The following is a 23286-nucleotide window of genomic DNA, read 5'->3' as shown; positions in this document are numbered from 1 at the left end:
ACCAGAACCTTTACGATAAAGCATGCCATACTGTGTTAGTGGAAACGATATCAACTTTTACAATTAAACACTGTATGACCACTACTTTTTAAAAATATATATATTTAATCTGAAATTAAAATCACTATTTTATGTCAGCCTAGCAAAAACACCTCCAATACCACCTCCAGCATGTACCACTTCATGAGACAAAACAGGTTTTCCTGTGCAGAAGCCACTTCGTTCACTGGTGATGATTAAGTCATGAACATTACGGGGTAAATGAAAACTGCGTCTACACAACTGTCTGAAACAGAAGGAAACATATGGACAACTTTAGAACCATCTGATGATCGGATCATTTTTATTGCTTTGGTTAAACAAAAAATGTTTGGATTTTTAATATTGGATGACGGGATTACATTTGGCATTCTTATATAATCTTACATTGTATAGTAAAAATAACACCTTCAGAGAATAACGTTCTGCGTCAACACTTTTCTTCCTGACAGCAGGTTTGTGGTCAGTTTGATGAACTTCAGACACACCCCACCTGCGTTAAAAGCACCCTGACTGGAGCACAGTTCAGTTGCGGACATTGCAGATTAACAGCAACACGCACCATGAAGAACTTCACTTTGATAGCAGCTTTGACTCTCTGCAGCATTGGTGAGTATCACAAATTAACAACTGTTCACTTATTTAAAAATGTATCTAGAGGAAAATGTTCATGTTCCTTTTTTTGTTATCTGCTTTTGTTTCAGGCTGGATCTCTGCCTCAGTCTCTCAGTATCAAACTGTGGAGGCTCAGCCTGGTGAAGAAGTCACACTGCTGTGCAACAACGTTTCAAGATATGATACGCAAACATTCTGGTCCAGACTGGTCAACAGAACCAAGATCAGCTGCGTTGTTTTTATGATTAATTATGGAGGCAAAGAAAAGGTCTGTGATGGATATGAAAAAGATAAAATTGAAATGAAATCCAACATGTCCACTGTCTCTCTCAACATCAAAAATGTGGATTCATCTGACTCTGGACTGTATTACGGTGGATTTTACATGAACGGCACTCCAATTTTGACTCCCATACATTTAAAGGTTCATGGTAAGATTACTGTCTTTTTCTCTTTAGTTCTCTTTGTTCAGTTTGCTCTTTTCTGCTTTTATTGTACAATACTTTTATTTATTGTCTGAAAACAACATCCTGTATGCAAGAAAAATCTGTCAAAACAAAATCAAGACTAATGCTATCTTTATTTTACTAAAAGGCAGCGATGAGCCACATGATGATGACAGGGAGGGTAAAAGTAAGATTCTCTTTAAGATTTCTTTCGTTGTCTAAGTTGTCAATTTTTTTCAGGTCAAATAGTTCAGCTAGATTCAGTTAGTAATGCTGAGCCTATATTAACTTTCTTGTAGGAGAGTCCGACGGATTAGCAATGCTGACAAGTGTGATCCTGGGTGCTCTGACTGTTGTCCTTGTACTGGTCATCATTGGTCTGGTTGTGAAAGTCAGGAAACTTCAGACAGGTACTTTTTCAGTTACTGTCTCCATCTTCTCGCCAGTGGAAATGATTTTAACTTTTGTCAATTTGCTGGAAAACTGACCAGATGTTTTCTTTGTGTCACATAGCTGTTGAGGAAGACCAGAATCCAGAGCAAAGAGAGGTGATTTTAATACTTTTGTTGACGGTATATTGTTTGATATAGCTGAACTGAAAAACAGCTAGAATTGTATTGTATCGGACCACATTGGCTTGTGTATTTAGGTACTGTATACATTTGCATCTGTGAGGTCTCTATATGGGCTTATAAGTCCAGAAATTGCCAAATTATATTTGAGGTCCACTAGAGAGCACCAACAACTCTATTTTTGGTGTCTACAATGTTAAAACGCTCAGTAAATGTATCTGTCACGATCCTTTAAAGGAGCTCTAGGTGACAATTTGAAGCAATTTACATGTATTAGTCACTTTTTATTGGCCTTATGTGAGCAGATTGTAACATGATGTGAAAATTATACCTTCCACGTCTCTTTTGGTTGCCTATACAAGCCTGTGGATGATTTGTTTGAATGGTTTAATGCTGCTGGACTGTGGATTTATGTGTCAACGACTTCGGTTGATTTTCTGCCAGTCCAAAGGATAAATCTTTATTCACGTTCTCACGTGCCTCGTCTCAGTTCCCCTCTCTGACGCATTAACAAAGACCAACCGTAGCTGACGCTAGTTTACAAATGGCGTTTGTAACATTAACTATCAGCTTCCAGCACAACAAAGGTTCTCCTTAAAGTATGTACCATTTGTCACTAAAATTCATTTAGAATGGGTTATATTTCAGTCATCGTATTAAGACTGTATTCTTTTCATAGAATGTGGGCTGTGATGATGACGTGACCTACGCAGCAGTGAGAATTCAACCGAAAGCGAAAAGAAGACACCAGGAGCCAAATGTTATCTATGCTTCAACCAGATAGACTCTGGAGGCAACTGTAACTGATGCTATATCAAAATGCTTTGAGCTTTTGTATGCCATGTGAGAGCAGTTACCATTCTAGCCAAACTGTTTTCTTATGCAATAAAGATCATGTGTTCATCCATTTGTAAATGTCTTCCTACCACTGGTATGTTTCGATGGAGGATGCAGTAAGGACGATGATGACTGTCCAGGTTGTCTTATAGTGAGAGATAGATGAAGGTCTCTGACAGTGGAGCACTGAGTGAGGCACACATCACTTGTTTGACAGGAAGAGACAGCACAGTGTGGTCTGAGCACAACTGAGCTGAAAATCTTGCGGCCTATTAGATTAAAGATCCATCAAGTTTCCTCTTTAATTTATAATATTCTCTAAATGATAACGTAAATATACTCGATACTGTATTGTAGTCTGCATATTCTACAAAGCAGTGTCTGTCACACCGCGGTGAGGGATGTCTTGTCTTGGGTTTTTGTCCTGTGAATTTTCGGTTTTATTTTGAAAAGTAACTCTCCTCTCGTTTCAGGTCACTTGCCCTTCCTCCTGTGTCACCGGTCTGGCGTCTCCCCTGATCCCTGATTGTTTCCACCTGTGTCTTCCCACCTCATGTGTATATAGTCTTTGTCTTCCCCTGTCCTCGTCGCCAGAGTATTTCGTTTGTCACTGTCCGTGTACATCCAGCCTTCCTTCCAAGTCTTGCCAGTGCCACGCTAAGTTTCAAGTTTGTTCTCGATTTTCTGTTTGCCTCCGAGAAAGAGTGATCTTTTGTTTGTAATTTTTTGGTCAGCCTTTTTGAGCTAGATTTCTGTTTGTAGCCTTGCTCGCCTCCGTTGGAGTGCCTTTTCTTTGTGTCCTTTTCAGCCTAGTGCAGTTTAGTTAATTTTGATAGCCTTTTGTTTTTCCTCATGGTGAGTGAATTTTTGTTGTTTAAGGTTTCATAAGAAGTTTTTTGCTATTTAGATCAGTGAAGACAGTAGTTGTAGTTTTCCTTGTGAGAGTGATTTTTCTTTTCTTTTGTTTTCTTTTGACTGCCATAGATTCAGTATCTGTTTATAGCCTGTTTGATTTATCGCTCCTTTTGACGAGGGGACAGTTGGTCCTGAAATAAAGCTTGTCTGAACCGTTCGCCCCTCTGCTTCTGAGTCCTCCTTCCAGCACCTGCCTGACAGTGTCACTTTTATTATTGAAGTAACTAGGACAAACATGTAGTCACAGAAGAGTGAGAGGATCATAGAGACAAACTGCTGCCTGTAGAATATGTTTAACATTGCGACAATATTCTCATTCACTAGTGTCGGTTTGGCTTGAAATACATCCCAGACCGAGCTACCCCAAGATGCTTTCAATATTTCATCCTACCAGAACTACTGCACACATTCCCACTGGTAAAAAATATATATCATCCAGTTTGAGTGCAAAATACTGCCAGGAATCAACAGCTCAGCTTAAGTTCCTTGCTGGTATCCAGTCAAACATTCTATTCATGCTACTTTATGGCACCTCTCAGCTATCAGATACAATCAAATTATGTGTGCCCAAGCTGTGTGAATCTTTGTTCCCCTTTTGAGTGTTTATGTCTGTGTATAGAAGTGTGTGCTCCTTGAGCCTAAATATTTGAATTAGCACTCATTTTCCTGACACCATTCTAGGGTTTCTGCTTCCAGACTGATTACGACATCAGAGGATAAGAGTGTGTATCAATGTGTTGTTTTAATTGTCATAAAAGTAAGCCATGCATAACATATTGAATGAAATAGAACAGCCACTCCCCTTCTATGGTACTCTCTGCCCATCTTAGACCATCAGGCTTTGTCTAGACACATATGTGTACGAGTCAAGGAGTTTCTACGAAAGCAGCAAATGGAAGGACACAAAGGCAGACAACCTGGCAGACATGGTCAGCAGGTCAAGTCAGTGGTTTTACTGGTTTTAAAAGTTGATATATAAGCTTACAGGCAAAGATAGCAAGTCCAGACAGAAGTGACAGGGAATCTGTGGGGTTAACAGAAATGGGAAAGGGAGACAGGTTCATATTCAAGATGGAAAGCAGAGCACAAAGTAACAAGAGACTCAGATTTGTGGATACTGGTGTATGTGAGAGTCAGGATACTGGGAGGAGTGTGAAAGTCTGGGGGTATCCGGTCAATGCATGGAGAATGGCGATGGGTGCAAAAATTTATAGAAATTCAGGGGCCTGGGGGAATGTGGTCGAGAGAGGCAGAATAAGCAAAGCAGGACTGAGGTAGCTGTTGTGACAGAACCACTTCATCAATGGTTTAGATCCAGACATCGCTTCAAGCTGTTCAGGATGCAAGAAAGTTAAGTAGTGTGGGCCTTGGTTCTAAAAGGTGTAGAAGCAGGAGGCCTCAGAGGGCAGCTGTGCGACTGGAAAGCAGAAGGAGGCTGCTTGAGGAAGTGGTCAGGGAACTCTGAGGTGGACTACAACCAGTAGGCAGGACAGATGGGTGGAAATTCTCTGGAGGGTAGTCCAGATGCCTGTGACATGAACAGTACTGATCTGGAGTGTAGCCGAGAAAACCAAACATTGTCATTGTCATTTTATTGTCAAAGTTGTCAGTTAGTTCTAGGTAGAACAGTTCAACTAGATTTAGTTAGAAATGTTGAGCCTATATTAACTTTCTTGTAGGAGAGTCTGACGGAATAGCAATGCTGACAAATGTGATCCTGGGTGCTCTGACAGTTGTCCTTGTACTGGTCATCTTTGGTCTGGTTGTTGAAAACAGGAAACTTCGAACAGGTACTTTTTCAGTTACTGTCTCCATCTTGTTTCCAGGGGAAATGCTTTCAACTTTTGTCAATTTGCTGGAAAACTGACCTTGTCTTCTTTGTGACACATAGCTGTTAAGGAAGACCAGAATCCAGGTGAACACAATCTTAATAATTACTTTTACATATTGTTTGATAGAGAAAAAACGTAAAACAGCCAGAACTGTATTGTATCAGCTCACATTGGCTTTTCCCTGACTACTGTATCTATTTGCATCTATGTGGCCTAATATATGGTTTGATTAGTTCAGAAATTATGTTCGAGTCCCACTCAAGAGCACTAACAAGTTTTATTTTGTCATATAAAATGTCCCGCTCAGTTAACATATTTTTAACAATCCTTTAAAGGGGCTCTGAGTAATAATTTGGAGCAATTTATATGTATTCGTCACATTTCATTGGCTATATGTCAGCAGATTTTTGCATGATTTAAAAATAGGACCTTCCCCGTCTCTCTTGGCTGCCTCTTTCACCCACAGGCTTTGTGGGTGATTTGTTTAAGTTGTTTAATGCTTCTGGACTGTGGATTTATGTGTGAAGGACTTAGGTTGACTTTCTACCAGTCGAAACGATGTGTCTTTATTCACGTTCACAAGTGCCCTTCTGCTGTCACAGTGCAGCATCACACACTCACCTGCTAACACAAAGGTGGAAGCCAATGTTGTAATAGCATTTGAAGAATAAGAAAGAGCCATATGAAAGTATATACTCTGTATTAACAAAAAAAAAATAAAAAAAGCTATTAAGGAAAAGCTTGGATGCAGGTACTTTTTTTCTTAATGCAGCTGTATTATCTAGGAAAATATTTGTAAAGGCTAAGTATCGGATCGGGACTCAGTATCGGCAGATACTAAGTATTAAAGGACTCGGATCTGGGTAAAAAAAACCTGATCGAGACATCCCTAGTAATCCTCACTATGGCCATACAAGCTGCTTTTCACCGATTTTCATATTTTCATTTGACATAATGAAACACTTTAGCCATGGTGAAAACACACACAGCATTACTGTCACAGTGATTCTCTGAGCTCCACACACACTCCCAACAACACCAACAGTAAATAAGACGTGACACACAAGTGTGGATGTACAGAAAGATGTATTTCTTCTCCTCAACTTTGCCCTCAATGAGAGTAAAACTGCAGAATCTGTCCTTTGTAAAGTCAATACTATGTGTAGGCCAGAACACAGTCGTGTATGTACAGTATCAGCTGAAAGAGCAGTCTCAGCCACAGGAAGATGTCAGTTCTATTTTCTCTGGAGGCGTTTCTTTCACATTGTAGCCTCAAAACACAGACAAAAAAATATACAACTGTTAACATAGTTTGTTTTGATGCTACATTTGATGGATGTGTTGCTGACAGACTTCCCATGCTGTAGCACACATCCAAACATCCCAGCAGCACATGGAATGTGTGAGTGTTCTCACAGAGGGAGGGGTAAAGCAGGAGAAAAGCGCTTAACTTCTGAGAGTGCACAACAATTATCAGCTCTAAAATCACCATCCGTGCAAGATGCTATCTTCACCTGTTCAGGCGCATGCTCGAGTGAGCTGCCTTGACCATGCACAAGTGGAGACATATTTATCTGCTTGCTTTGCTTCTTTCACTTTATTGGCCAAAGTGTATGTCATGCAAAGGACACTGATGACTGTCACACCTACTCATAGGGAGAGTCAAATGGAGGGAGGAGTGATAGAGAGACACATGACTTCACAGGAAGAGACAGCACAGTGTGGTGTCAGTAAGTCAGGAGGCCTCTCAGGTCAAAGCTTTGCAGCAAAGTATGGAAGTAAACACTTAAAATGACCTATATTGTGTTGAATAAAAATTTCAGTCTGTGTATTTATACTGAATGGATATAAATAGCGATGGAATAAGCCGATTCTCTGTGGTGACAATCATTGTCTGTCTGAGTGAAAAATAATGTCCCACAGGAAGACTTTGGCCACAAACATCACACAACCTGCTGTTCTCAAAGACAACCAAGAGTGACGCCACTACTTATGAAAACGATTTCAATCTTGGCTTTACACACACTTATTTAGGTACCTTACTTTCAAAGCAACATCAACCTTTAAACATCAGATTCATCTCTGATCCAGAGCTGTTTACCGACAGGAGGAGAGCTCAGAGATTACCTTTGAATAAAGTATCCTTTGCCACTTTGTATCAACCTGATTGTAGCAGCTATCCTCCATGTTGTCTGCTGAATGAAGCTGGAGGAGAAACTAACCTAACAATACAGAGATAAGTGGAGGGAAAGAAGAGAGAGAACCAGTCAAGTTCTCAGAAAGTGCTGAGTTTGGGGAAGGGCCAAGATAAAAACACACAGAAACACACACCCTCGCCACTGCCCACTTATTCACAGCTAATGTACGGTAAAGTATTGTGGCTGTTTAGGGCAAATATTCACTCACTTAAAAGCAACAATATTTTTATCTACGTCAAATATCAAGTGTAACACGAGTAAGATTACAGAAGTGGGATTAAGATCCCTTTGATTCAAATTTCATTTTTGAAAAAGATTCAACATTAAGGTGAATTTAATATTTTGTCAATAGTCTTTGGTTTTTGGTTCTCACACGCTACTTCCTCTCTCGCTCTCAGGATCTAAATGTGTCTTTGATGGTTATCTGAATTAAAGAAACACCCACTTGATGTTTGACGGAGGAGGGAACTGTAAAGACACTGATGATTGTTGCATGTCCATATAGGGGAGGCTGCTGGGAGGTAGGAGGGGTAATGTACATTCACTTAAATTTTAAATGTTTCCATAAGCCTGTATTTTTTTCATTATTTGACTGGAAACACTCACTGTAATTTTCTTTCTAAAGTCATACTTATTCTATGTTGACAGAGTGAATGTATACATCATTTTTTATTAAGGGCTTGACTTCAGCTTTGGCTGTGTTTGCGTGCACATGTGGGCATGCAACAAGACGTGTGCCCCCTCCCCCCTGTTATTATGTTCCCCCTTATGTTTCCATAGGCCTGTATTTTCCATTATTTGACTGGAAACACTCACTTTTATTTTCATCCTTTAGTCATCTTTATTGTTCGTTGACGAAGTGAATGTATAAATGTTTTTTTTTAAAAGGGCTTCAGCTCTGGCTGTTGTTTGCATGCACACATGGACTTGCGACAAGTCTTGTGCCCCCTCTCCCCTGTTATTTTCCACTGTGGTCCAAAACAGTTAGACTGGCTTTCACTTCTCAGCATTAAAACCACATGCGACAAAAGATGCACAACTTTCACACTGACATTTAAATATGTTCTCTTGAAAACCTGAAGATATTTTTGATAGATTGTGATGATTGTTATGTGCCTCAGTAGAAGTCTTTGAAACAGGTTTTAAATACTGTGCTTTGTACATTTCAAAGTGGATTTAATTGTAAAGGCTTAACTGCAGTCAGTCTCAAACACAACTAACATTGTTTAGGCCTTGATGCCAATAACAGCATCTCATTAGTTTGTAGGTAACATGTTCAGGCTTCCTTCCTTCTTCATGGTGATTTTCAGAAGTACAGAAAAACAGAAGTAGCTGAGTCTTGAAGAAGTTGATACAGCAAGGACTTGTCAAACTGAGCTGCCATGAAAATTAACTGAGAGAGCTAGAGAATGAGAGAATAAAAGCCCAGTCCCAAGAAAGTTTCATCCTGTCGGTGCCAATTATTGTCAAAGAGTGTATTCCAGCTGTGAGGGCCAACAGTTCTGACTTAAGTCGCTGCCCTGTGTTGTTTTCTGCTTTTTTAACACTGCAGGCCAATCAGCTTGCCAGGCTCCTTTGCGCTGCCTATGGCCAGTCCATCCTGGTGAAAACATTGTTGCTTAGACAAAGATAAAAACGCATGCACTCTAGGATGCCCATCTACTGGATAACACCTGATAAAGCTATAGGGTGCCCATCCAATGGACAAAACTTGTTTAAGTGACCAGGAACACTGATTAACCAATGACCCCTGTCCAATTAGGTCAGTGACTTTAAAGGGGATGAATACTTATGCAATCACTTTACATCATATGCTTAATTAATTGACATTTATTGGCAGAAATCTGTTTTCACTTTGACATTAAAGAGATTGTTTTTGTTTTCAGTAAATTCTTTTGTCAAAAAACCCAAATTATATTGACCATGATGCCATTGAGAAAAGCAATAAAAGGGGAAATCAATTAAGGGAATGAGTACCATATCCAGTATATAGGCACACTTTCACGTACTAGAGATGAAACAATCTTACAATGAATGCAAAGTAGCCCAGAATATTGAAAATGAAGTTGATGAGATTGTTGCGTGTGTGTTAGACAGGAAACTCTAGCCCTCCAGGAAAAACACGCCCAGCCTCCACAGCACCTCTGAAAAAGACAGGCAAAACGAAAAACATACCCAGCACTGGGGTGGCTGTAGCTCAGTGGGTAGGGCTGGTTGACTAGTGAGCGGAAGGTCGCTGGTTTGAATCCCGGCTCCCCTGGGGCGGAACTGAACTACATTTAGAAGTATGCTTGAGCAAGATATGGAACCCCAAAATTGGCACCTTGTGTGTCGATCAGTCCAATTCCTCTGCCATCAGTAAGGACAGGGTGGAGCTGGCGATTTAGCCAGGGTGTACGCTGCCTTCATTCAAAGAGAAAATGGTATTGGCTCCAGAAATCCCCGCGACCCCTTGAAAAGGTGGATGTCCCCGCGACGCTCATGGATAAGCGGAACAAAATGAGATGAGAGAGAAAATCAGAAAATCACAGTAACCTATGCAGAATATACTAAATGAATTAGAACAGCCACTCCCCTTTTGCGGTGTTCTCTGTCTGTCTTAGACCATCAGGCATCAATGCTGGACACATTTGCGCATGAGTCAAGGAGTTTGTACGAAGCAGGACACAAATGCAGACAACCTGGCGGACAGGGTCAGCAGGTCAAGTCAGTGGTTTTACTTTTAAAAGTTGACAGAAGAGACAAGGAATCTGTGAGGTTAACAGGAATGGGAAAGGGAAAAGGGTGCAGGCAGGTTCATGTTCAAGATTGAAAGCAGAGCACAAAGTAACACTAGACTCAGATTGGTGGATATTAATGGATGTGAGAGTCAGGACACTAGGAGGAGTGCGAAAGTCTGGGGGCATCTGGTCAATGCATGGAGAACGGCGATGAGTGCAAAGCTTCATGAAAATGTAGGGGCCTCTGAGAATGGGAATGTGGTCGAGAGAGGCAGAATAAGCAAAACAGGACTGAGGCTGCTGTTGTGACGGTACCACTTCATCAAGGGATTGGATTGTTCAGGATGCCACAAAGATATGCAGGGTGGGCCTTGGTTCTGAAAGGCGGAGAAGCAGGAGACCTCAGTTGGGCAGCTGTACAACTGAAAAGCAGGAGGAGGCTGCTCAAGAAAGTGGTCAGGGATCTCTGAGGTGGACTACAACCAGTAGGCAGGGCAGATGGGTGGAGATTCTCTGGAGGGTGGTCCTGATGCCTGTGACATGAACAGGACTGATCTGGAGGGTAGCCACTTAGGTAGGACCACTCTAGAGGGTAGCCAAGAAAACCAAACAACAGAAGATCCAGAAGGAGCCTGCAGATGGGGAGACAGGCAGTGTACTAGGTAACTGAGGTGCAGGCCGGAGGGTCATGGACCAGTGGCTAGCCAAATGAGAGGAAGGCAAAAGGCGATGATACTGAGGCTAGCTAAATGAGAGACAGACCTGTGACTAATGATGCAGAGCATACCTGTCAATCCTCCCGTTTTCCCCGGGAAATTCCGTTATTGTAATAATCTGTCCCGCCGTCTTTCCATTGACATATTTTCCCTTAAATCGCCTGTGTTTCCCCTCCGGCCCAGCAGGTGGCAGTACAGTAGTTGTACGCATGAAGATGCGGGATTCAAGGGGGATTCGAGTTGCGAGATTCAAAAAGTGAAAGTGGCCGAAGACAGAAACAGATCACCAAATCCCAAAAAACCCCAAACTATGTGCAAATACCTTGACAAGTGTGTGACTGACTTCCCTTTTTTTAAAATAAAAAAGCAGGATTGGACAGAGCCATGCTCTTTGCAAGGTATATAATGCAGATTTTAGTGTCGCTCACGGCAGACGACACAACATGAGACAGCACGAAAACTCTATGAAGCGCAAACGTGCTCTAGAAGCCCAGAAACATGCCCCTTCAATGGCCACATTCATCACAAGAAACGTTGCGGAGGCAGATCAGGTCACAAGCGCGGAGGTGAAGATGGCAATGCTCTGTGATAAAAACAATGTAGCTTTTAGCTTCTGTGATGACTTCAATAAATTTGTTACTGCCATGTCCCCAGACTCTGCCATCGCAAGAAAATGCTCGGCAGGAAAAACCAAAGCAACGCAACTCATTAAAGGTAAGCGAGCACCTGTTGTGTTTCATGTATATAATGCAGGAATAAGCAAAGCATTTCAATGTCAAGCAAGTAACCCTATCAGATTCTGAACACTTAATCGAAAATTTTCACTGCTCCACTACTTCCTGAATTTAGAAGGGCATCTTTATTTCATCATGTCAACCACTATTGGATGAAGTGATTATCAGGTGTGCCTGACTTCAGTACAATGATCAGGCACACCTGATTAATCACTTCACCCAATAGGTAAGGACAGGAAATAAAAATGCCCACCTTATTTCAGGAGGTAGGAGCTGTAAAAACCATCTTGTAGTTTTTAAAGGGATATTCCGGTGCAAATGTTCTAACACACTGTGACACCGAGTGGGACCCCCCCTTGAGAGATAATGTTTGCAGAGCGCTAGCTCATGTAGCTTTAGCATCCTCAGAAACGACCGCACAACAACAATACACTGCAGTAAATGGATCCAACTATAAACCGCCACCAAAATGCCACAAAAAATGCTCAGAACAGCACCAAACGTCAGCAACAGTACAAATAGGGTCTCAGCACATAGTCCGGGGCATCTCATCTCCGCTAGCTTAGCTGCATTTCTATTGTAAAGCTAAAAACAGATTTCAACTTTCCCCCATCAGCTTCCAGGTCAGGGAAGTTCCGACGCAACGATCACCGAGTGCGCTTAGAAATGCTCAATTCTGTTGTGTTCACTTGCATTCCTGTGTTCTTGCATTTCAGTGCCCCCATGTGGCACAGGAATGCCACATGGGGGCACTGTGAGATAGTGAGTAAGAGAAAAAAAGGAAGAAGAACTACCGTTCGGTGTTGTGGATCCTGGCAGTCAAGAATGAGGGTGTTTTATACTCTTGCTACCATGCCGAAATAAAAACCTGTTACTACCTCAGTAATTTTTTTTATTGGACTGATCGACACTACAAATTGGCGACTAGTCGAACCTGCTTTTTTTTTGTGGCGGAAGATGGCTGTAAAAAGCGCTGTTCCCGGATTTTTTCTTGCCGTGCCTGGGGGAGCCGGCCAAGCATGGAAAAAGGCTACAGCTGATTTCCTACAAGTGTATCGTGCTACACCTCATGCCATGACTGGTGCATCACCATTCGAACTAATGTATGGCCACAAAATGAGGACAAAGCTCAACGTGCTCTCTCCTCCTGCCATGACAGCACGTGATGCTGTGATGCATGGCAAGGTGTGCCTTCGCCAAAAGCACATGAAGGAGTACTTCGACACAAGACGCGGTGCTCGCACCCCTTCATTCAGAGAGGGAGACAAGGTACGGGTGCGCAAACCTGTACACATGTTAAAGGGACATCAGAAGTTGTCTGCACCCATCATGATCAAAAAGCAAGTGGGTCCTAGCACCTACATCTTGGATGATGGGAAAACATGGCATGCTTCCCATTTGACTTCAGTACCCACTGAGCTTCCTGAAAACTCAGCTCAGTCAGAAACTGAAGTTGGAGGAACAGTCAAGCCTGGAAATGTGCAACAACCCGGAAGTCATCTTGTCAGAGCACATAATCCACCAGCTTGGCTCAAAGAATATAAGACTGAACAGATTGAAGGACAATGTTGTTGCAAGGATGTTAAAAATAAGTTGCTTTAAGAATTGAGTGTTTGAGTTGAATGTTGCAGACATCTGTAATGAGTTGTTGAGCCAAGAAAAAAAAAAAATATTAAAAACAACAACAATGTTATTGATTCTGTTGAACAAATAAGTGGTCTTTGTTGAAGCATCGCTTGTGGGATAAATGTTATTACATTATCTGGCCTTAGGTATAATTCCTGGAAGAGAGAACTGACAAGTAAAGGATTTATGTTTTATGTAATACATTAAAGCTGAAGTAAGAACTGTTCTTAACCCTCATGTTGTGTTCGTTTCATGTTAAACAATTTTGTGTTCCCGGTCAAAAATGACCGTTCCATTTAAACCCATCATAAAAACTGTATAATACATATATTATCACTACTTGTTGTGTTAGATTTTTTTATCATCTTCAGTTCTTGTGAACATTACAAGTTTTGAACTTCTATTTGTTATTTATGGCCTGTATACCTCACTGATCTGAGTGTATACATCTTGAATTCGGGTTCTAAAAAGCATCATTTCTGGATTATTTTGACTCTAAAAAATAATCAGATGAAACATAGTATATTGTTTATCACAGACTACTTAGGGTCAAAGTTACCAAGGACATTTGTTTTGAAACCATTTAATTTTTTTCTACAGTCACATAAAGTAACACTAGTCGTGTTCCCGGTCAAAGGGTTAGGTGGGTCTCAGGTGGGGATGAAGACCAGGATAAGTTCCCATTCTTTGACCTGAATGTGACAGCAGCCTCAGCATGGCCATCCTCTTCATCACTGGATTCCTACCCATCAGTTAATTCTTGGTCAGGATTATATTCTGTGTCGTCTTCATCTTCTGACACTTCCTCCTCTAATCCATCCTCACTGTCAGTTACCTGGCCTCTCTCCTCCTCACCAGTGTGGTGATCACATATGTAATCAACAGCCTCCCTTATGGTATATCGACGTGCCATGGTGCTGCCACACAATGAACTGTGAGCAAGGCCTCAAAAAAGCATTTATATAGGCTACCAAAGCTGCGAGAAAAGTTCAATATTATTGAAACAATGTTCCAACAACTTGTGTGTGTATGTGTGTGTGTGTCCATATGACAGATGAGGATGTACCTGAGATCAGTTTTTTACACTAATTGTAGTCTCCCCCATTCATTTCTAATGACTGGTCATTTTTGACCAGGAACACCAAGAGTGTACAAAAGTTGAATAAAATACACAAAATTGTATGCAAATTTCAGAGATAAAACTTTTAAATCGGACAGATTTGACCGGAACACAACATAAGGGTTAAGTAAAGGGGGGATGTTGTGTTCACTTGCATTCCTGTGTTCCTGTCTGCCACAAGGGGGCACTGTGAGATAGTGAGTAAGAGAAAAAAAGGAAGAAGAACTACCATTCGGTGTTGTGAATCCTGGCAGTCAAGAATGAGGGTGTTTTGTACTCGAGCTACCATGCCGTAATAAAAACCTTTGATTGCTTTTCCATGGAGTCATAATCATACATTTTCATCCATGAACCGCGGAACTCTACTGTCACTGTATTGTTGTCATGCGGTCGTTACTGAGGTTGATAAAATTCCGTAATTAGCGGTCTGCTAACTTGATCTCTCGAGAGGGAGTCCAACACAGTTTCACGATGTGTTAGACCAGCAGTTCCCAAATTTTTTTTGCGGAGCACCCCCTTCTACGTCCCAACCGGGCTGACGCACCCCCCCCAAAAAAAAAAAAACGCAACAAAAAAAACGCAACAAAGCTTTGTTTTATCGCCATATTAATATTCATGTTTAATCATGCGCAAATAACCAGAACACGCATGACGGTAACAACATCAACAGAGTTTCAATATAATACAACAAAGTTATGCACAAGCTTCCACTTTTAAGAGGATGAGTGACAGACACAGGCTCAGTAACAGAAAGCACGATTTTGACATAAGTGTTATATTTTCAGCCGCGTAAAAGAAAAATTGCAGCAATATTAAATAACCATGGAGCTAACATCAACATCATCATAACACAACGGTTATGGAACTTAGAACGACAGAACATTGAATTAAATTGCAATGAAGTTACAAACGATCCACAACATTAAAGAGCATGGGCTCAGAAACAGATACAAATAAATAAAAACGAGGATCAATCTGAAACTTTTCAAGTGCGATAAAATTACACACGATCCACAAAATAAGTAACAAAGAGGATAGGCTCAGAAACATAAAATAGGCCTAAATTAAAAGAGGATCCATCTGGAACTTTTCAAGCGCAGCGCAAAAGTCGCTCAGCCTGCAGCGAGCGAGAGAGAGGGGGGGGACACGGGGACGGGGAGGAGGACGTGTGAGTATTCCCAGTAGGCCTATATTTGTAGCAATAATATCAATACCGACAAAGACTTACCCATACTAATGCAATGGATGGGAGCCAGGCGGACAAGGAGGGAAAGGTGTATGTAATGAGCTATGACGTCTAGGTGGAAAAGGGGGAAAAGCCATGCAATAACCAATGGGGATGTCTCGCTCTGCTGTCGTCACTCAGTCAGGTCGGTCCCAGAGAAATTGGGACTCGAAACTCGTCACCTCTCTGATGTGTCTGCAGCTGAGTACTGTGATGCATGTCTCTCTCCCCGGGCCGGGAGAGTTATCATACCGTAAATTACCGAATAATAGCCAGGGCGTTTATTTGGGACCAGGTGGCAATTTGTGACAGGAGTTTAATTCCTTCCTCCCAAAACCCGGGATGAAAATGTCACACACTTCGCCAGATTCTCGGTGAATTCTCTGGCATCCTTCTGCAAGTGAAGTTGTTGTGGCGGAGGAAACGATTCAGCCAACCAGCACTCGCTGCAAACTTCTCATCTCTGCTGTCACTCAAGGTGGCGTACATTTGTTTCGCCTTGATCATCATGCGGGACACTCTCTCGTGGCGTGCCCGTTTGCTAAACACCCATCCCCGCATGTCTATCTCAGGCTCCTCGCTAGACTTCTTCCTCCCTCCACCAGGCAGCCTGGTCCTGTTGCTGTCCTCCTCGGACAGACGCTGAAGCTCAGTTTGAGTTTTTCAGCAATCTCTCACTTTCTTGGGGTCGACAGAGAAACATCTAGCGGCTGCTTCTCCCGAGTTTTACTCTGCATATTTTACGACAGAAAGTTTGAATTTCAAGTCATACTTTTTATTTTGTTTTTTGCTGCACTGGAGCCATGGCGATCATCAGTGTGATATTGACTGCGGTTAATTGAAACCCGGCTATTATTTTGTAATACGGTGGCTGTGTGTGTGTGTGTGTGTGCAGTGTGCATGAGCGTGCGCTTGTGTTTCGGGGCACAAAAAATATTTGCACCGGGGCCTATCACCATGATGTTACGATACTGCCGGGAATAATGACTGTAAAAGTCTTGTATGTTTCATGAATCTGATGCCACACTGCAGCCTGACCCACAGTCAGAGCGGGTTCAGTACGATTACCGTAAATGTTAGTGCATTTGCTCACCAAAAAAAAAGATGCGGCTGATTTCGATAACGGAGAATGAAAATTAGATTCCTTATTTCGTTTTGGTTTCCTTGTTTATTATATTTTCCGTTTTGGACTGTAAATGGGAAAATAAACACCATTCATTTCAATGTTTGGTGCATACAGAAAAACAGAAAAACGAAATATTGACTCGTTTTTTCGTTTTTCGTTTGCCAGATTAAATGGAATAATTGAATGATCAGATGATACACGGACAGTGTTGGGAAGATTACTTTGGAAATGTAGTTGGTTACAATTACAAGTTACCCTGTTGAAAATGTAATAGTAGTGTAACTATTTCAATTACTTTCTCAAAGTAATGTAACTAATTACATTTGATTACATTTTGATTACTTTTCTTAATTTTGAATGAAATCTCTCAACTGCTAACCATTTTCACATTTTAAGACCTATAGTGTGATAAACCTTTCAGTTCAAAGGTTTAACCATATATTATGAGTCTGACCTTCGGCCTGTACTGCGAAGGAGGCTCACTTCCTCACTAAATGGAGCCACAACGGGCTGATTTCAGCCAAGAGGAGCAGGTTGTTTTAATGGAGAGAGTATGAGGATACAAAAAAGCCTGATCACGGCCTGAAGCAACAGTGTTGCTGCAAATATGACAAGAGGAGGCTGATTTTAATTTCTGACAGCTCTACACTGAGCTGCTTTTAAATATGAAGCTTTAGAGCAACAACAACTGTTGTTTTAAACTGTGTTTTATTTTGTTTTCATATATTTCACTGATCGCAATTATAAAATGCCAGTGTGTGTTTTATTGAAAGCGAGGCTGGTGTGCGTATGAAAATAGGTTATAGTGGGTTTTTTAGGTGCTGTAGCTACAAGCAAATCTCATGTTGTCTCTGTACAAAGACCTTTTTAAATGTGAGAAAACAGAGACCTACTCAAGATTTGCGTTTGGGCAACACATAACAGGCGAAACAGTAAATTTATTCATGGCCACATTAAGTTAAATTACCTGTCCTGCTGCGAGCGCACAACTTCTGTCAGTGGTGACTGACTGTATATAAAAGTAAATAGGCTATAGCCTAATAAATGACCTCCTGACGCGAGTCGGATCATCAGCTGAGCAGCGTTTCCCCTCAGCTGAACATCTGTAGGCGGAGACGCTCAGAGAGAAAGTAACCAGCAGCGGATCAGCGCGATCTCTCCCTCCGTACAAATGTTCTGATCCAGCTCCACTGGACTTTCAAAGTAAAGGTGACGCCAGCTGTAAATGAGTTAAATCGTGAAACAGCGGCGCTTTTATAGCCGATTTTAAGCTGAAAGTCTGAACAGAACCTGGTCGGGACCAGGTTATGAGCTAACCATAAGTTACCATGGTGATCTAGCCGGGTTAAAAGAGAGCCACCTTTGTAATACAGGGATACGATTTTTCATATGTAACTTAAGTTGTAATCATTGAAATTTCCAAAAGCAACTGTAATTTAATTACATATTTTCTCCCAGTAATGTAACGGATTACAATTACGTAAATTTTGTAATTAAATTACGTAACGTCGTTACATGTAATTCGTTACTCCCCAACACTGTACACGGACCATATATCAATAACAATTTAGCAAAAATAAACGGTAGATAATAATCAACAAATGAATTTGTAACAAAGCACAGCTGGAGACCGCTAGCTAGTGAAGTTGGAGACAAGAGAGACAAATCTTTCATGTAAATACTCAATTGAGTGATAAATGCATTCATCGTGTCATTATATTTTTAAAAAAACTAAATAACACCAAAATGTACATTTTAACAAGTTCAATTATACATTTATCAATATTCATATCATCGCACATGTAAACAGTAATTATTGCATATATTTACACAATATTTCAATAGCGAAAACTCACAAGAAAATTAACAGTTAAATTAACTTCTTTGATTATGAAAATGTATTTTAATATGTCATGATATATAGTAAAAAACAATAATCGAAAAAGCCGGAAACGAGCTGACTTAAATAACAACAACAACAACAACAACAACAATAATAATAATTAAAACAATTAAACGCCGTTTTGATCGGTCACAGTCTCTGCAGATTAGCTCTTTGGCACTGGCACTGCCTCCGTCTCCGTGTCTGCTGCTGCTGCGGCGACAGTCGGCAGACACGCTGCTTTATCTAGACATCAGACACGCTGCTGCCCACCTTGTGCAGCCTGCCGCGGCCGCTTTCCCCTCCATGTATTCTGCCCTGCGCTCCTCCGGACTCTCCTGCTGCTGGTGCTCTTTGAACATGATGCGGGCATTGATCCCAGCCAGGTCGAGGAGGAGGCCAACTTCCGCACCGCCTGTGACGGAGTACTCCCTCGCATCTGGTCCGGGATGTCCTCGCCGTAAGGTTACTTGGTGTTATTGTAGTACATCACAGACTCTGGTTTTGCCTTCGCCCCACTTAAGGTGCCCACAGCTGTGTGCACGGTGCTCAGGATGCAGGCATCCTTCCTCGGCTTTTTCACGGCAGTATTGTATTTTTTCATTCAACAATGTTATTGCACATATAAATTTGAAAACGGTCAAAATGACCGTCTTGGCCGTTCTAGTGTTAACTTCTCTCCACCTTCCTCTTATTCATTTCCCCCCTCGCTGATCAATTAAATGTCTCATTGGTGTTGCTTAGTTTAGCTAGCTAACGTTAAACTAAGACAGCTAAACTAACGTTAAGCTAAACAGACAAACAGAAAATGTTACATTACAACCACATGATTAAACCACGTACCTTTTTTATGCTGCCTATAATTCTTACTCCACTCTCGTCCTCTCGTCAGGTACGTTGTATTACAGACTGGTCCAGACAGTATTATAGGTCCAGGTCGGGAGATTGGGATCTACTAGCTGCGGGCGCTTTTCCGTTATTTAACACTTCCGTTGTGTGACACTTCCGTTGTGCGACACTTCCGTTGTGCGGACTCAATATGCAGCATTTCTCTATTGCATGTGTTTTGTGTGTTTGCATCGGTTCTGTGTTTGCAGCATTTAGTTGTTGCATGTGTTTTTCTCTATTGCATGTGTTTTGTGTGTTTGCATCGTTTCTGTATTTGCAGCATCTGGTTGTTGCATGTGTTTTCGGTGTCTTTGGTTCTGCATCGTTTATGTTTATGCAGCGTTTGGCCGTTGCTGCGCGTTTTCCCTTGTCGGCCACCGTAGTTTGATGAACAGGATAAGGAACTTAAGACACACCCCACCTCTTTGCGTTAAAAGCACCCTGACTGGAGCACAGTTCAGTTGCGGACATTGCAGAGTAACAGCAACACGCACCATGAACTTCACTTTGATAGCAGCTTTGAGTCTCTGCAGCATTAGTGAGTATTGGGAATTAATTACTGATCACTTATTTAAACATTTATCAAAAGGAAAATGTTCATGTTCCCTTTTTTTGTTATCTGCTTTTGTTTCAGGCTGGATCTCTGCCTCAGTCTCTCAGTATCAAACTGTGGAGGCTCAGCATGGTGAAGAAGTCACACTGCAGTGCAAAAACATTTCAAAACATGATTCTCAAACATTCTGGTCCAGACTGGTCAACAGAACCAAGATCAGCTGCGTTGTTGTTATGTTTAGTTATAGAAGCAAAATTACAGTCTGTGATGGGTATGAAAAAGGGAAATTTGAAATGAAATCCAACGTCTCCACTGTCTTTCTCAACATCAAAAATGTGGATTCATCTGACTTTGGACTGTATTACTGTGGATTTTCCAAAAACGGCACTCCAATTTTGACTTCCATACATTTAAAGGCTAATGGTAAGATGACTGTCTTTTTCTCTTTCAGTTCTCTCTGTTCAGTTCGCTCTTTTTTGCTTTTATTGTACATAATTGTATTTATTGTCTGAAATCAATATCCTGTATGCAAGAAAGTCTTTTTTTTAATCACTCTGATGTAAATCTGTCAAAACTAAATCAAGATGAATGTTATCTTTATTTCATTAAAAGGCAGCGATGAGCCACATGATGATGACAGGGAGGGTAAAAGTAAGATTCTCCTGAAGATTTCTTTCATTGTCAAAGTTGTCAATAAGTTCTAGGTAGAACAGTTCAGCTAGATTCAGTTAGTAATATTGAGCCTATTTTCACTTTCTTGTAGGAGAATCTGATGGAATAGCAAAGCTGATGAGTGTGATCCTGGGTGCTCTGACTGTTGTCCTTGTACTTGTCATCGTTGGTCTGGTTGTGAAAGTCAGGAAACATCAAACAGGTACTTTTTCAGTTACTGTCTCTGTCTTGTTGCCAGTGGAAATGCTTTTAACTTTTGTCAGTATGCTGGGTAACTGACCAGATGTCTTCTTCGTGTCACACAGCTGTTAAGGAAGACCAGAATCCAGAGCAAAGAGAGGTGAACCCAATTTTAATACTTTTGTTTACTGCATATTGTTTGATAGACCCGAACCGAAAAACAGCCAGAACTGTATTGTATCGGACCACATTGGCATATGTATTTGTATATAGGTACTGTATATATTTGCATCTATGAGGTATATATATGGGCTGATTAGTCCAGAAATTGCCATATTATGTTTTAAGTCCACTAGAGAGCACTAACAACTTTATTTTTGGTGTATAATGTCCCGCTCAGTAAATGTATTTGTCACAATACTTTAAAGGAGCTCTGAGTAACAATTTGAATATGATGTGAAAATTATACCTTCCACGTCTCTCTTGGTTGCCTATACAAGCCTGTGGATTATTTGTTTAAACTGTTTAATGCTGCTGGACTCTGGATTTATGTGTGAACGACTTTGGTTGATTTTCTGCTATTCCAAAGGATGTGTCTTCCTGCACGTTCTCAAGTGCCTCGTCTCAGTTCCTCTCTCCACTTCATTAACAGAGCACAAGCTGACATTAGTTTTGAAATGGTGTTTGTAACATTAACGACCAGCTTCCAGCACAACAAAGGTTCTCCTTAAAGTATTAATTTAAGATAGTCTTACTAAGAACATTGTACCATTTGTAACTATAATTAATTTAGAATGGGTTATATTTGAGGGAATTAAAGGGATAGTTCGTGTTTTTTGAAGTGGGGTCATATAAAGTACATATCTATAGTCGATCTGTTTCCTACCATAATCACCGTTCAGCACAGCCTCAGTTTGGAGAAGTAGTGAGCCAAGAACAGTTCAAGTGTACATTGTATAGAGAAAATTCACACCGCTTTACATCGCCGTCAGACCGGCCTTTCTTTTGGCACTACATTTTCTCAACCGTAGAACCTCCGTATCTTAACTTAACAGACTGTAGAACCTCCGTATCCCTACGCATTAGTGCAACTTTGTAGGGATACGGAGGTTCTGGACCCCATTCACTGCACTACAAAGCTGTGCGTCTGGGCTGGAGCAGCTCTCTACTTCTCCAAACTGAGGCTGTGCTGATCGGTGATTACGGTAGGGAACAGATCAACTATAGATATGTACTTTATATGACCCAACTTCAAAAAACCCAAACTATCCCTTTAAGGTCCGGTTTAATACTCTTTTCACAGAATGTGGGCTGTGATGATGACGTGAACTACGCAACAGTGACAATTCGACCGAAAGCAAAAAGAAGAGAGCAGGAGCCAAATGTTATCTATGCTTCAACCAGATAGACTCAGAAGGCAACTGGAACTGACGCTCTATTATATGAATTTGCTTTGAGCTTTTGTATGCCATGTTGGTGACAGCAGTTACCATTCTAACCAAACTATTTTCTCACGCAATAAAGATCATGTGTTCATCCATTTGTAAGTGTCTTCCTACCACTGGTATGTTTAGATGGAGGAGGTAGTAAGGACGATGATGACTGCCCAGTTTGTCTTATAGTGAGAGATAGATGAAGGTCTGCAACAGTGGAGCACTGAGTGAAGCACACATCACTTGTTTGACAGGAAGAGACAGCACAGTGTGGTCTGAGCACAACTGAGGTGAAACTTTTGCAGCCTATTAGATTAAAGATCCGTCAAGTTTCCTTTTTCGTTTTCGTTTATAATATTCTCTCAATGATAACCTAAATATACTCAATGCTGTACTATGTTGTAGCCTACACATTCTACAAAGCAGTGTCACTTTTATCATCAAATTAACTAGGACAAACATGTAGTCACGGACGAGCGAGAGGATCACAGAGACAAACCACTGCCTGTAGTATATGTTTAATATTCCAACAATATTCTCAGTCAGTAGTGTCGGTTTGGCTTGGAATACATCCCTAGACCGAGCTATCCCAAGCTGCTTTCAATATTTAATAGCTTCCTTTCTGATTAAATAGCTTCCTCTCTGATGGCAGACGGAGAGTCAGAGTGGGCCACCACACATCCACGGCCCTAAGCCTCAGTACCAGCTCTCCCCAGAGCTGTGTGCTGACGAGTCTGCATACAAAGATGAGGAGGAGCAGCTGTCAACATGGTGCAGGGCCAGCAACCTGCTCCTCAACACCTCAAAAACCAAAGAACTCATCATAGACTACAGGAGAAAGAAAACAGAGATCCCACCATTGATCAGCAGCAGGGACTGTGTGGAGAGGGTGGCAGACTTCTGCTTCCTGGGAGTCCACATCAAGGACAGCCTATCCTGAAGCGTGAACACCTCTGA

General features: G+C 41.3%; 1 protein-coding gene across 1 annotated transcript; it reads left to right on the top strand.

Moving 5' to 3' along the window:
• The first annotated feature begins 560 nt into the window (after positions 1–560).
• On the top strand, positions 561–22436 carry LOC115588965 (uncharacterized). The gene is made up of 6 exons (XM_030429637.1): positions 561–648; positions 744–1085; positions 1249–1287; positions 1400–1510; positions 21022–21056; positions 22200–22436. The coding sequence occupies exons 1-6, from the start codon at positions 603–605 to the stop codon at positions 22302–22304; spliced, it is 678 nt and encodes a 225-aa protein (XP_030285497.1). The 5' UTR covers positions 561–602; the 3' UTR covers positions 22305–22436.
• The last annotated feature ends 850 nt before the right edge of the window (positions 22437–23286 follow it).

Source organism: Sparus aurata, chromosome 10 (assembly GCF_900880675.1).
Source record: "Sparus aurata chromosome 10, fSpaAur1.1, whole genome shotgun sequence".
NCBI lineage: Eukaryota > Metazoa > Chordata > Actinopteri > Spariformes > Sparidae > Sparus > Sparus aurata.
This window is presented reverse-complemented; position numbering and strand designations above follow the sequence as displayed.